We start from the raw sequence: 16,511 nt of genomic DNA on the forward strand, positions 1-16,511 counted from the left end.
ACCAACGGTCAAAATTGGAGACAGTAATAAAAAGCAGAAAGATAGCATTAGAAGATATATAAGAAGGAACAGGAAGAGGAAGTAGAAATGTCTGAGCAGCATCTGTCAGATGAATATTACCTAATGAAATAGGAAGACTCATATAAAAATAAATAAAAATGTTAATGTTTTATCTTGAACTAAGCATTCTCCCTCATTTTGCTCACCTGAGGAGAATTCAGACTTAGGCCCCATTCACAGATTGTCATAAAAATGTAATTAAATGCCTATGTAAGAAGCTTAGGGCAAAAGCAAACAACCCACCCCCCACCCGTCTTAAGTCCTGAAGTCCAAGTTCATGTTCTGCCTAAAATACATTATGCAAATTCTACAAGGCGTAACTTAAAGGAGAAAACAGAAACTTGCAGTGATAGCTTTTCCTTGTTTATCAAGACAACTAGATGGGGAAAAAAGCCACAAGAAGATACATCAGAGAGAATATATCCATATACTAAAGTGTACAAAAGCTATGAAGCCTGGAAAAAGAAATACAAAGGAAACTGCAAAGCTCAATGGCTGGAGAACTCCATCCTCAAACAACTGCCAGATGCCAATTATGATCAAAAACTCGGCCAGTGTATTAGCAGGGGTTGCAAAAGAAGATCCTGTGTTTTACTAGAGATTGAATCAATGGGACAAATCTTGCAAGATGATCCAGGCAAACATCAAAGTTTTTTAATTTACAGAGAGGTTATTCTGTTGCTGTTAGACACTTGCATTGTGGTGGCATATAAAAGAGGTGTAATTGAACTAGTGCCCACTTCAGAAGGTGCATAGCAAACAACCTGAATTACAGTCTAAGTCCCTTAAAAGACATTTAAGTCACTGATTCCTAAAGAATTTTACAGTCTGAAAGATGAGACCTAACACGCAAAGCAGATGAATATACAGAACACATTGGGAGAAAGGGCAAGAATATCATACAAGAAAATAATTTTTTGCTTTCAAGTACTGACTTTCACAATTTCTTTTTTCAGAATGTTCTGAGGAAACCATATGTGGCATTTAGTGAGTACAACATCAGCTGTTATTAGACCGATGCATTTGCTTTGAGGTGGAGGAACGAATCCTCCAGCTCTGCAAACGTCAGAAATGAAACAGATGCATGTCCCTAAACTGTTCAACACATCCTATGCATGATGTGCGTGGCCATACAAAACTGGGACTAGCTGCCCCTTTTTTAACCTCCTCCTGCAGCAGCCTGTAAAGCCTCCTTTAACAGTTGACTCTACGCACAGCAACACACATTGCCTGGACAACTGTGCCAACACAAAAGCAGACACAAGGAGCTACTGCACATGACCTGGAGATGTTGATGTCCTCGTTAGTTCATAACGATCTTGGACTGCCCCTGCTAATTCAAATTACCTTGTGTTTGCTGCAGAGAGATTGCACACAGACAATTAACGCAGATCAGCTGATGCACGGTAACTCATTCCCGCAATGTAATTTGTTTAGAGGCTCATGACTTAGACACACATTAGCATGGTATCAATATTTATTATCCTCATTAAACAACAGCCTTGAGCCACGGCTTTCAAACCCAATGTTTTTCCTCTCTGGAAAAAGGGCAGTGAATCAAGGCATTCCGCACAGAGCGATCCTTTGCGTCGCTTATCGGGATCTTCTCACAAGTCACTGGCTCTTGGGCGCGTCAAAGCCCGACAGCTCCTCCCTGTTCCTCTCCATGGGCCAGAAGCTTGCTCTAAGCTTCAGTACCTCTTGCTCACTATGGCAGGATTTTGCCCCCGAGCAATAAGAATGCTGGACACAAAAAAAGAAAAAAATCCCAACATACTGTAGACATCTGAGGGATGTCTCTGAACCTTAAACATGGCACCTGAGTTAACACACCATCTAGGAGTCAGTATCTCTTTAAGACAAAAGAATAAGGTAATTTAAATAATAATATGTACTCAGAGGCAAAAAATGCTGCCTTGAATAGCTCAGCTCTTGACATCCTTCAGACTCCAGGCTGAATAGATACTTCCTGGTGTTTCTGGGGCGTGATTCCCAAAGAAGGCCACAGCACACAGTGATGAGGGTTAGCAAAGTGATCAGACTCTGTGAGGGTCCCTTATTTTCCTTTCACATTGTGTACTGTCCTGGATCTGCTAAGTAAGAGAACTGCTTACCATAGAGAGACTAGTGTGAACTATCTGCTGAAAAGAGCATAGCCAGGTACCTGCCTGTGGTCTGGATGGAGGACAACAAAACTGGGAGCAAAACCAGCATCTGGATTGGCTGTTGCCTATGTGACTGTCAGTCAACGATCCATAATCACAACAGTGACGGCTGTCTCTTGGCTGGGAGCTGGGGGCTGGGAGGATATTATAGCAGCTATTATAACAAACCTTATTTTAAATAGTCCATGGAAAGGAAAAGGGGCACATGTATCAGCAGCCCACTGAGCAACTCTGTACCTAGAAATTATTGAAACTGAAAACAGACTGCATCTTGAGAACAACAGAAAACATTAAGGAGAGAGACAGAATCATTTGTGGAGATGGGCTTAAAAGAACAAAACCAAACAACAAGTTTGACACAGCAACAACTCAAAGGGAAAAACAAAACAGTAACTAGCTTCTGTAGGTGATTTCTGTTTCAAACATTTTCAACCTCTTAGTGCTATTTAGGCTGGAATATAAATAAAATAGTTTCAATTTTCTACCTGAATGCCATTAAACATAAGTATCCAGAAACAGAGCACAGGATTGTTTGATTGTACTCCCCACAATTAATTCCTAGGTTAAAGAAGTACCTGATCCCTTGGCTGAAATTTTTATTCTAAATGCATCCAACCATTTCTCTTAAGAAGAAAAAATTCCAGCAGTCTCCTCTGATTTATCTTATTATTCCCACATAGCTGAGAAGTTCAGTTGTAGGCAAGCTGATAGAAATGAGTGGAAGTAGGCTGAACACAGCAATCAGCTGGTCAAATGGCACAGAGGAGAAAACCAGACCAATAAGTAACATTGCTCAGTCCAGAAACAATTTTCTGTGTGGCACATGCCCATTTATACTTTGACCTTTGCCCAATGTGTTTTCAAGTATTTCAAACAGACTGTAACCAGGTTTAATTCACAATTTCATGCCTCTTAAAAGCTTTTAGAAAGAAAGAATGACAGGTAACTGAAGGACTGCGGAAATTACACACCAGGGCAAAGGCTTCCCAGTAAAGTGTTAAAAAAAAAAAAAAAAATACAGTTAGTACCCTACCGTACCAAGAAACGAGAGAAGGCTTTTCTCATCTTCTGTGCTGCTATCCAGCCATTCGGCCACATCCCCAGGAGAAAGAAGACTCATTCTCCAGCCAGAAAACTTTTCCATACAGAAAACAAGAAGTGAACGAAGCAGGGTAGGAAGGGTGGGGAGGAGATGATGGTCTTGGGATTCCAGTACTCCAGTTATTGCCTACACCGACAACATAAGAATGTGATCCTGCCCTGTTCTCTCAGCCTTACATCTGACAGCCCATACTGACAAAGCAGGCATGGGTGGGAGCTTTAACTGGGATACTTGTTGTCCCTTTGTGTCAGGTTTCAGTTCAAGCAGGAACAGAAAGGAGGCAAAAAACAGGGAGCAGGGGAAGCTGAGGTTTTTCAAATCCAAAAGAGGTAGCAGGTTATGACAGAATCAGTTTAAGTAAAAAGAATAAATAGGTCTCAGTGCTGAAGAAGCCCAAATAAGTCAGCACAATAGCTCATCAGCCAAGTGTAATATATTCCTGTCACTCCTTACAGTGTTGGCTTTGTTTGTAAGCTCAGGTATTATGCTTTATGCTAAAAGAAAAAAACCAGCAAGCTTAGAGGCAATTTAAATACCTTCACCACCACTGAAGAGCCTGCATTCCCCTGTTTACAAGCCCCTTCCCGTTCCAGCTATTGTAACAGCATCCCAGCCTTTCTTACAATGAATTTGTTCATGCAATGGCAGGTTGATCAATCTGTGAATAGGAAGCTCCCCCCCTCCCTCTCCCCTCCTCCTCCTGCATGGCGGCAGCATTGATCGGCAATAATGGAATCTGCTCTGAACTGCCAACAGCAGCATTAGAGCGAGGGGAACTGCTCCTCTTCCTCAGCACCGAGCAGAGTCGCAGCCCCGCTGGGCTTCAGCCTCCACTGCAACGGGGCAAAGGAGAAAGAGGTAAGGAGACACCGATGTTCTTGGGGGTTTAAAGAAGTCATGGTTGGTTCTTTCTTTCACAAAAAGAAAAAGAAAAGAGAGAAATGGGAAATAATCCCGCTCTGTCTAGACAGCGAGCTTGCTCTGCATAGCTCCGCAAGGAAGACTTGTCATTGTGACTTCACAAAGGGTCACATTTAATTGTACAGGATTTATAGCATATGATTTATTCTGCACAAAAGAGCATTTTACAGGTTTACACATGCACGAGCAGACACGAATCCCGGTAAGTGAGGGGCTCCTGGGCCCCACAAATCAAAATTGCCTTTGTCCTCAGGGGATGGAGCTGATGCTCTGATCAAACTGCACTCTTTAAAGAGACAGCTGCCTTTTGTTCACCATTTTCCGAACCTGTCTTGATTTTAAATAATTTATACAGTTGCCAATCTGTACTGCAAACTAGGACACTTGCTGACCACTGACTAAAACCCAAGCCAAAGCAGCCACAACAAAAAGCCATTAGATCAGCAAGGCGAAGAATTAGATACCAACCAACAAATGAAGAAGAGGAGCTATCAGGTCCCAGCAGGGAAGAAAATTCCAATTACTAAGACAAACTGTAGCAAGTATTGTTTGTGCAGGACAGATTTTTTCATAAAACACCTGCCAGGCAGGGCAGATGCTATACAGAATTCACAATTAATGAGGGAACACGGGACAGGAGTGAGATACCACAGCAGCATTCAAGAGTTAGCCAAGCAGGACTTCTGTTCACACTGAAAAAGCACATGCCTCCACCCCCAATATGAACAGAGGAATAAAAAACCAAAACCATTTCCTAGGTAACATAAAATCTGACGATAGAAAGACATCAAATGTATTCCCCACCTATGCAAAAAATAGCAGACTTTTTTGACAAAACAAGCTTCTCCAACAAATTTTACTCTGTGTGTGGGAAGATCACGCTTTGTCCAACTTGTACAAGTAGAATCTTCTTTCGTTAAAGCTGTGCAAACTGATGACGTAAATCTGCTTGCAATAACAGTGGAATTTAAAAAAAAGATCAAAGAAAGGATTAGATGGCTATTTCTTCTGTCTTGTTGGTCAATATGAAACAAAAAATCTACTTCCTTCCTTGTAGTTTCCTGTGAAACAAATACTATGCTACAACCACCTGACTGTCCTTTCGTTTAAAAATGGTTTACTTTGCAATATTAACGATTAACTCCATAAATAATAGATTGTAGAGAAAACAATGTTAAGATTATTGATTTCCCATGAATGCTTACCAATTTTACATCCTTTCTAGGCATACAGATACTGTTTTCCTCCCTAGCCACCTCATCTGATATCGTAATTTATCTTTATTCATCCCTCTCAATGTTTTATAATGTTCAGGATAACAGAAGCATATTAAATATCAAATATGGAACTGGCTTATTATAGTACTTTAAAATACGGGAACATTAAAACCTTTGTAAAACAATGGAGGCAGAACTGGCAAATGCTTCAGTCAGGAGGATGTGACTAGGAACTGAAAGAGGCATTCAAGTTTTTCATATGCTGACCTCTCCTGTGCATTAATGTTCCTGGAGCAACACACAGAGGGGAGGGGGGGGAAACCTGCGTAAGTACTTCCCTACTATTAATCTACTTTTTGTGTGGTTTAACAGGTTTGCAATGGCCTGTCAGAAGGTGGAGATACGCATCAGAACAGAAGCATGACCTGAAAAGTATTCCTAAGAAATTAAGTCACAAATACACCCCATCAGGAATCCAGGAAATTTAAAGTGATAAATCGAATAAGCACTGGCATTTATAAGCACCAAATCCATAAGATTTAAAAGCAGAAATAATGATTACAACCATCTAACCTGATTTGAAACACATTTAGAACATCACCCAGTGACTCTTATTCATTCATTGCGTTATTTCTAGTTGAACAAAACCACGTCTTCCAGAAAAAAAGGACATTGGATTGTAAACAGACACTGCAGAGACCTGAAGAGCATGGTTTGTTCCCTTGGTAAGCTGCTCCAATGGTCAACTCCACTTGTGCTCAGCAATTTATTCCTTAGTTCCAAGAATAAATATATCCAGTCTCATCTCCCAATCACTGGGCACTGGTTGACATTTGTATGCTTTGATACTCTCCATTATCAGACACCAGTAGCAAAAATACCCATTCTAGTTACCACCTTTGAATATCTAGTTTCAAACAATCACTTCAGAAGTACCTTGAAACTCCTCTGTAGCATTGATTTTAGTTTTTAGCTCTTTTGCTGTGCAAGAAAACCAGAGACTACACTTACTCCACAACTGCAGGAGGGATGTAGTGCAGGTCTCCCACTAAAGCTTGCCACAGGCAAGAAGAAACACTATGAATAGCTTCTTAAATTTGTCTTTCTCCACCTTAAAAGCAGGTCTTGTGCTCTAGAGCTTACAAAAAGCTTTCAAAAAGTCTTGTCCGAATTTTCCAGGACAGCCAGTTTTTGAGATAAGCTGCAGATGAGCATGAGAGGAATATTCAAAACATGACTAACCTATTTTCATGCTGCAAGACCGACCTACACTGGAAAAAGGTCTGTTGAATCAATACAAATACAAATTGTTCTCTTGACCAGAGCAGATGTATGCAAAACGTGAACATATAGAAAAGGTGGGAGAGATCACCAAAGTAGTAATTAAAAAAGCCAAAAACCAGGAGTAAGAAACAGCTAATCTCTGTTTTTAGAGACTGCTGTTTTCCAGAATTAGCACTGATAACTGAACAGAATACCAGGTGAAAACATGAGAAAACTCCTTCAAAGTGTTTGGGTTCATCTCCCTCACCCCTGAGTTCCAAAACCCTATGAGTCTACATGGCTGAAAATTAAATCAAGCCCTTATGCTTTGAAACCTCTTATATAAACAAACTGTTTAAAACTTGTATACATCCCCAACTGGTAATTCTTTGCATTACCATCAGCGAATGAGCTCCTGCTCCTTTCTGCAGTTGTCAGGAATGTCACCCTCCTACAGTTAGGATTTTGAGACCTATGAAGCTAAGCAGCTTTGCCACCCCGTGGATTTAAAAATTAGCATTCTTGATAAGTGGAACTACATAGAAGCATGAATACTCAGATTTTTCTACAGGAATTTTAGTAAATGATAATTCATAATATACGCAAATAATAGAGCACAGATTCCTTCTGATGCAGATGCTTCATAAGCACAAAGTCGTGGTAGTGTTATAAATCATAATGTATTAACGTTCTCTGCACGAGGCACTTACAAGAAGAGGAAAAATGGATCTTACTTGCACTAGGGACAGGCTTTGATGGACTGATGGATGGATATTGCTATAGTCACTAGATGATGTCTTCACAGCAACAGACATCAGACATTGTACACCCAAGTCATTCTTATTAAAATGTTTTACAGCTAATTTAGGAGTGAATAAAGACAGGGTATTTGCACACTTGAAAAATGAAACACTTCCATCAGAACAGTGGGCTGGGATAGGGCAAATTTTCTCACAAAAACCAGGCAGGCAGAGATATATAAAATAGCTAGCTGAGGTTGCAGCACTCGTTGATCCACAAGAAAAAAATTAACATCTCCTTCTCCTGGATCAATGTCATATGTACTGGACAAAATTACTCATCCCTACACCTGTCCGTCAGGGGAAAAGTAAAGTCCTCCAAATCATTTTGCACCAGAAAAACACAAAGCACTAATAACTTTCCAACTGTATTCAACGCCACAGCACAGAACAAGAAAACTAGCTTGAAAATAAGTTTCCCAGACATCTAAAAATGTCAATTCTATATGCAAAGGGTTCTGTTTCCTGCATTAAATAAAATACCTACCTATAACAAAAGTAATGTTGCTTTTTGAAGTGGTATGCCAATAGATCAGCCTTCTAACCACACTACAGTCTAGTTCAAGAGCATCTAGATGGATAAGGCTGAGAAACACATTGTGTCTTATGAAACCACACTGGAAGGATTCACAATTATTTTGTGACATGGATAACTCCCTGGCTTAAGCTACATAAGCAAAACCAGGGTATAATACCGTGACACAATCCTATGAACAAACTCTGACCAGCATTGCACGTTTACGTCAGACATGAGAAGCTGTTGGCTGCCCTGTTGTAACATTACAAAGTTCACAGAAAATACTTTTTATTTAAAAAAAAAAAAAAAAAAAAGGAAGAAGAAAGAAAGAAAAAAAGATGGGACACTCAGGTCTCTCTTTAAGCCACACCATTCTGTCGTGGAAAGTGAAACTGTGCTGATGAAGTACCAGCCCACACATACACATTATCATCTAGTATTTTATCCTTTCAGATTGCTTAATGAAATGATTTTAGCACAGTCAGTGATCTTCAGCACTCACTCTCAACACCTCTCATCCAGCTGAAGATGACAACCTCTACATGCCACAGCACTGATGCAATATTATCTTTTACCAGGGTAATAATTCCCCTTACTTTCCACAGTGAACAGCACTATTATTCCACACTCAGCTGAGATCAGTTGTTAACCTACTGGTTACTCAGAAGGGAGGCAGAGCAGTGAGGAATCCAGGGGCAGAGAAAGCTGTGCCTGCTGACAGCCTGAAAAGATAAATAGGGACAGAAAGGCTCAAAATGAAGGTGAGAAAAATCAACAAACCTTGAAGTTCTCTAGTATATAATAATACAGGAAAGAGCTCCCTTGTACAGGTGACATTTTAAATAATGTCAGGAAGCCATTTCCACATTTAGTTTTGACAGGGCATTGGAGACAAACAGGTCAGCAACTGAAATGAAAGTTTCAACTAAATCCAAAGGGGCTAGCCTTTATAAAAAGCCCTTCCAAGCCCACCGGCCTGCCTAGCAAAATCATCAGGCCCCTTGGTTAGCTATTCATCTTTACAGAAATGGAGCAGCAAGTTCCTGTCACAAACACTTCAAAATGGCTAAATATTTAAGTTTAGTCATGGGCCTTTCAGCCAAAATTCACTTAAGTCAGTTTAGTTGGACACAAAGAATGACACCAGCATAGAAGTCGACTTATACCTCCCCTGGAATAAGCAGATACGACTATGTATACGAATGGAACCAATGCTTCAAAACCTTTTCCATAAGAGCACGCTATGTCTTAAGAGCCATCCTATTACACTGTGCTTCCTTGGTGCACATGAACTATTTTGAATATACACAGTATCTTAGAATTATAGACATGCTTTTGAGGTTAAAGGAAAAAAAAAAGCTGTCGGAAGCCTATGAAGCAATTTGATAAGGAGCTGATTTTTAAAGTACTTTTGAAAGAAGTCTTCAATTTTTCCATAATATTTCCCTCCTCAACACTCCAACACAACATAAACAAGATGTTTTTTTTTTTTAGAAGGATGCCTGCCCCAGTTCCCTCTCTAGATCCCAGTGTTGTGTTTTCCTGGCAAAACTGATGCAAGGCTGTAATGCTGAAGGGGCTGAAGATGAATCCTTCACACTGCTGACTCTACCCACCAACAGAACAAAGTTTTACTGAATCTAAGACCACACACCCCTATATTTTTTTCCTCCAGGAGGTATTAATAAAGAGATGCTCCAGGAGAGCAGGAAGACTGGGAGTCAAACCATCGGCAGATGAACAGAGTGAGTGAGACTCCCTGCAACCCACGCTTCAGAGAATGACCAGCACTGTGAAAGGAAAGAAACTTGGCTCTATCTAGAGGCCACGGAGGTAAGCACAGAAGGAATCATCATGCAGCTCACATACAGCACGAAAGATCATTTGATCTTCAACCAATTACTATAAATGAAGAATAAGCAAGTTACTGTGATTTTGGTTCTTGGCCACATTAACCCAAAGTAAGCCAGTTCCAAAAATCAGAAGAACTAGCAATAGGAAAGTTTTACTACTGTAGGTCAAACCAACTTGTTACTGTTGTCCACCTTCCCAGTGAAAAACACTTTGCCAACATTACAAAACAGTGACATGAGCAGAAACACTGTGAGCTCTGACAAAAGCCTTCCTGCTGAGGAGAGCTGCTGGGTTTTTAGAACTCCCCTGATGAAACAAGCACATGAGGTTTTCCAGTACCAGTTTTGTCATATTTCTGTACTCAGTCCAGCTTCAGGTATCCTCAGAAGAGCCAAGGGAATCAGCTAACATATACTGCTACCAGTATGGTAGTCTTAAGTATCTATTAACATTAAGCTAATTTAATTCCAAGTTAGGACCACAACATTATTTACAGAGTCATCCACTCTGGAGTGCCTGCCCAAACTGTGAACCATATGCCTCATGTAAACAGACATCTTGCATTAAAGTATGAATACATCCAGCTATGTATTTAACAAGCAGTATGTAAAGACAACTTAATTTCTGATCCTGGTAGTCATGCAATGACTTTTTTCCCAAGAATGTATTCATGGTGAATACCTTCAACTTCTTTCCTTCCAACTAAAATCCCCAAGTGTTCAAAACAAAGAACAAACTCTAAGTATCCTTGAAATATGGAGCTGTGAAAAACAAAGCAAACACCCCACTTTCCCAGATTTGCAAAGCACAAAGACAGATATGGAAGCCCTTGGTCAGTAACACTGGGAAAGTGACATGTTGAAATTAACTGAGTCTCACACACTTCAATATAAACAAGGATTTCTGAACTAGTATCTTTACTAGAAATGTTATGTTAGTTCTAAAGTTATTTAGCATTAGAAATGTTACTTTAATGCTAAACCTGAATGAAAAATTAAGAAGCCCCACGAGGTGCCAAACCTTGGAGAATGGATGAAGAATATGGAAAAGATCAACATTCTGGGTCTGACCACCTAGCCACTGAGGCCAGTTATACCACCTGCTTCACACATCTGAAGATCCAGCCCAGAAATCCAAGAACTCTTCCATCTTTTAAAGCTGTAGAAAGGGTGATACTGCGAGGACTGAAATCACTGTCTGAAGTGATATCAGCATCACATTGTTTTTCTGAACAAGGATTGCAAGACATGCAAACTTCAAATGTAAGTACAGCTTAAACACAACCAAGATAAAAGTTAACAAAAAAGAATACTAATTTTGTAGACCTACTGGAAGGAAAACAGCAAAAAATCAAACACAAATATTTTTTGATTAAAACAAAAAACCCAGCCCCACCAAACCAGGAGCACAGCTTCTTTCCTTTTATCCCCTAGATATCCATCACCCAGTAGCAGTTATAGAAAAATCAACATTTCCAATCAAGGAAGCTTTGCTGGCTGTAATCCCAAATCTCCCAGGTATTAAGAAGAAAAAAAAAACAAAGTAACTGCCCAGAAAGCACTCTGCAGGTAGGCAGTAATCCGAGGCACACCCTGCTCCCTGCCCTGTCCCTAAAGGCACAAGCCTTGCTTGAGGAGTTCAGGTACAGCGCTACTGCTATTTTACATATGATCTGAAAGGCCCTTCAAATTTGACCTGTTCTAAATCATTGTAAAGGAGCTTTATTAGAAAGACAGAGAAGGAGAAGCATGTAATGTAAAATGGATTTATCAGAAATTATATTGGAATACCATGGAAAAAGTGGCTTTTAAATAATTCTTCCCAGTTCCTGTAACGTAACTGGTAGGGACAGGTATAGTCCCCAGGGTGGGCAGTCTAACAGGTTATTACTGTCCTCGAGTGATCCTTTCACTTCAAGATATTGATGTGCTATGAATTGTCAAGAAGAGCCATCAAGCAGCCTGGTTTTTGGGGAAAAGGGATGCCCAACCTGTCCTCTCAAGTTGCTGTTGGGACAACAAAACATGTCCCCATGAACGCAGCTGCAGTCAGGCATGGAAGAAGAAAATTTTTCATGCTCACCATGCAGGCCACAGTTTGCACAACTCATGTCTTCACAAGTGCCACAAATTCAGGAAGAAAAAAAAAAAAAAAAAAAGCAAGTGAAAATAATTAAGGCAGTTTTGTTGGAATGCTGCCATCACTCATAGATGTCTCTACTATGACTTTCTGACCTACTGTTTTTCCTTGAGCATATAACCCTAACCAGAGCATGGAATACACCAGGAATGATTTTTCTTATTTAGACTGTTATTGGGATGACATCTTCAACAAGAAAAGAAATGAAAGAACATCCTGGTGACAGCTGGCGTTTGGGTGGTGACCATTTTTTTTTTGCTTGGGATTTTGCTGTGCATTTTGTCTTTTTTTTGTTTGTTTGTTTTGGTTTGTTTTGTTTGTTTGTTTGTTTTTTTCCTCCTATGACTAGACATGCTTACATAGATAGCAAAGAACTACAATTCTGAGAAAAACTGTTTCAAATGCGAGAGAACTAAACATTTTATCACTCAGTCTGCAACACTCTGGTGCTAGCAGGATGCAAAAGCCCTGCACAGATGGCTCCAAAGTATTTTGGGAAGCAATTCAACATGATCAATATATGATATTCTACTGACCATATGAGTTCTTAAGCTTCTGGTCAGATCACGTAGGAATTGCCACACCACCCCATCAAGTTGAGCATTATTAACCCTCTTCCTACAAGGTTTAGTACAAGGTAACAGCTTTCTGTAGCACTCCCGCAACAAGTTCAACTTGCTTGTTTTCAGCACAAACTAAATACCAGCAATTCTTGCAGAGCAGGGTTGAGGGTGCTGTGCCAATAAGGAGCTTTACTCCACCCTGAGGTCACTGCTCGCTCCCTTTATATGTCAAGAAACCGCAGCTTTGCCAACATCGTCAAGTGGGAGTTGAATTCTCTGTGACTGGCACAGACAAAAAAAAAAAGAGACTAATTCACAATAACCTGCACTTCTAATGCCAGATAACAAGACAGAAAACCACCATCAAAAAGCTGTTAGTCTAGTAGCCCAAAAGCAAGCAGCTTGCACTTACCAGGCCTGCAGCAGAGAAGCAGGAGCATTCTGGAGAACGCGTGGTTATGATCAGCAATATGATTTCCTACCCCTGCCTATGAATCATGTGGTCTCCCTCCCTCTTACTACTCCGTTTCACCTGTGTTTATAGGAATACCATGTTAATCTCTGTGTAAGCATCAAAATAAGGGAACTGCCAAAGCCCAAGGCCTTCCCAAACACTAGAGATCTGTACAAGAAAGGCAGTACATGGAAGGGTTTCTTTAATCTGTTTCCAAATTAGGGACCAAATTTAGTGGTGAAGCAAGAAAACACAGTGAGGTAAGAGACTACATAGTTTAGGGAATTTTTACAAGGACATACCAAGTCCTCCATCTTGTGGACAAGGGCTTAACTTCTTACTGATGCAATATCCTAAAGATTCTTCTTGGGCACTCTGACGAGGGTTGCCCTGGAGAAATATAGCCAACATTTTAAGAGTTGCCCTAGGAGATACCAGAACCAGGCTTTAAGAGCATGACTGCTGTGAAATCTGGCATTAGAAATACACTGTATTTTGTACATTTGCCATTTTTCCTGTAGTCACTACCTTGCAACCAAACAAATGTAGAGATGATTACAGCCTCTATTCTAGAAAAAAGGACCTGGCTTTCACAGTTTGAGTAGTACTGAGCTTGAAAATCTGACTGAAGCCTGCTCCACAAAGGATCGAAACAAGCAGGAAAATTAATTTCCAAAGTAATATTTTCAATCTCCTCTTTTTGAAGTCAGACTTGCATTTTTGAACACTTGTGGTTGGCGCCACTTTTGAAGGTTGCCCAGAGGCCTACCCTAAGCAAACGCATCAGCAGAGCTGTTTCATGTCTCTGGCAGGCATCCACATCCCAACATTGCCCCTCTGAAGTCCCTGCAGAGTTCACTGCAGGTGCAAGAGAAGAAAAATGCAATGTTGTGTGTCACCACAGCAGATCCACTGCCTAAGGAGCAGCACTGTTCAGCTGTGGAAGGCAACTCTGCACAGACTCACCGTAGCTATTTGTAGCTGTTCAGATAAGCAACTATCACACAACTCCCCAGCCCAGGTTCTGCAGGTTTGTTTACCATGGCACCGTTTCCCGTTAAATCCATAGTTGAAGCCTGTTGACCTTTAATGCGTGGAGACTGCGCTCTTAAAACTGTAAGCACTGGCTCTACATTCATCATTTGCTTGCAGATTTTCCTCCTCCCTTGCTAGAAGCATTCATCCATATACGCAGAAAATTAAATGGAAGGGGATCATAAGGTCTCTCTTCTGCCACTGGCCTAGTTTCAAATCCAACCATTATTAGCTCTCCTAAAAAACGTTTGTGCTTTCTGATGCCAATTAGCCAAGAAATTAAGATAAAAGGAGGTATTCCCTTTGTGAGGAATTAAAGCTTTGAAAAAGTACGTACCTCTACAGGTTGGCAGATGAAGCTGCCTCTTGATGCCAACGAGCCATTTACAAATGCCATCCATACCCTGCATTCTGCTGCATGACAGGATTCTCTGACTTCCAATGCTACATAGTTGGAGCAATACTTACTCCCAAGACATGAGAAAATAGCAAGGAGCAGGTCAAGCCTCAGTATACTATAACGCCCCTAACTCCTGCTTATATACAAACAAAGTTGATCTGTTCCCATGAGTTTTAAAGAGCCATGACAGATCTTTCAGACAGAAGTCACCTCAAGTATTTGTTACAATCACACTGTTTTCCCCTCCCCACAAATTTTAGAAAGAGAAAGAGCGAGAGCACCCACAGAGTGCCAGATAAAGCTAAGCATGACGTGAAGAATCCAGAGGAATGTAAGTTGCTGCTCACGTCTGCCTTCCAGAACTCCCCAGCATTGTATTTTTAATTCACCACCCTATTAATATGTAAATTGTATGAAAAAGCTCCAAAAAGAGGCAGGAAATTCTAAAGGGTACCTCCTGGTAACCACCCCAAAATCACCTAAATGAAAATTGGAAAGGACCAGGATTATGTTGCCTTAAGCTTTTCTAATTAAGTTTGCCAGAAGTTTGCTTGTTTTTGAAAGAAACGTGTGTTTGTGGAAAAAAAAAAAGTTAATGCAGAAGGTTTTCATTTTCTGATCATGTAATTCAAAAGCAGCTGCAGAAGAACCTCATTGGTTCAGGCTAACAAAAACAGCCTCTCCAAGTTAGTAAATTAGTATTCTCCCTGGTCTACAGATGAGAAGGGAAATGACTAAGGAGGACTTCATAATCGGTACCTATTAAAGGGATGCTTCCACAGTAGAAAAAAATTTAACTCAAGAGATTCCAGTCCTGGTCTCCTGAGACAACATTTATTGCTTTTGTAGCTACTGAAAAATGCTTAACTGTATCAAAAGACATGAAATGTAAATGCTTTCCAGCTTGCTATCACTTAACAATGCATCTTAAGACAAAACCTGCTAGAAAAGCTAGGAGTATTACTAAGGCAGTGCCCTTTATATTGCAAAGAAAAAAAATCCTCTTGTTTTTATGAGCAACTTGTAGGATTCCCTGAACTGCTTTGATTTACCATCAGTTGCTGGAGGACAGGAAGCAAGGCTGGCAATATCGTATGCTGAAAACATCACGCAACGCCAGCCACAAGTAAACACTGAAAAACATTCCCACAATGTGGCCTTGAAGAATGATGTCTGGCCTTAGCCAGAAATCTGATGGCAAATAAAAATATACTGACTTAGCTTAGGTAACTAAAAGCTTTCAGGGAGAGGGAGAAAAGTAAACATAATGATTTAAGTAGTGTTAAACAAGATTTTTAACTTTGAAAGCCAATAAAAAAAAACTTGTTTCTTATCTTCACATCTACACAATATTTGAATATTAACAAGTCATTTCTGTACTGGTGAGCACAGAAGTACCAACAATCCACTTTTCCATTCCTCCCATTAAATCCATGTAAATGTCTCTTTAAAAACCTGTGTATAAAAATGAAAGAATGAGGAAGAGTTGATACATACATGCAACAGGAAAAAAAACCCTTAAAGTTTCTAGTTGCTTTAAGGCAGTCACTTTAAACATCCAGCAAAATACCTGTGTGCCTTCTACCCAGCGCTGCCTCACTGAAGCCCTGCGGCAGCCGGGTCCCCTACCTGCATGGCCCGTGCCAGGAGGGATCTCACCTGCGCACTGCATCCTGCGGTAATCCTAGTAGCTCTACCATGGTCCCGCCACCAAACCCTTAAAGTTTCTAGTTGCTTTAAGGCAGTCACTTTAAACATCCAGCAAAATACCTGTGTGCCTTCTACCCAGCGCTGCCTCACTGAAGCCCTGCGGCAGCCGGGTCCCCTACCTGCATGGCCCGTGCCAGGAGGGATCTCACCTGCGCACTGCATCCTGCGGTAATCCTAGTAGCTCTACCATGGTCCCGCCACCATGCCAGATGCGATCTCGCCGCCTCAGACGGCTCGGAATGCAGAAGAGCCAGAGCCGGAGCCTGGCGAGCGCAAGGCTGCGTTGGGCTCCCCGGCTCGCCGGGAAGGAG

General features: G+C 40.8%; 1 protein-coding gene across 1 annotated transcript in view; it reads right to left on the minus strand.

Moving 5' to 3' along the window:
- Positions 1-16,190, minus strand: part of LOC103777064 (ras GTPase-activating protein nGAP-like) — a gene marked incomplete at its 3' end in the record, with an annotated part of 62,331 nt that extends 46,141 nt beyond the window's left edge. The window contains 2 exon segments of the mRNA XM_008944605.1: positions 13,358-13,479; positions 16,150-16,190. Of these exon segments, the coding sequence (XP_008942853.1) occupies positions 13,358-13,479; positions 16,150-16,190 (163 nt within the window).
- Positions 16,191-16,511: the final 321 nt, after the last annotated feature.

This window comes from Merops nubicus, unplaced genomic scaffold, assembly GCF_000691845.1.
Source record: "Merops nubicus isolate BGI_N331 unplaced genomic scaffold, ASM69184v1 scaffold1020, whole genome shotgun sequence".
Taxonomy (NCBI): Eukaryota; Metazoa; Chordata; class Aves; order Coraciiformes; family Meropidae; genus Merops; species Merops nubicus.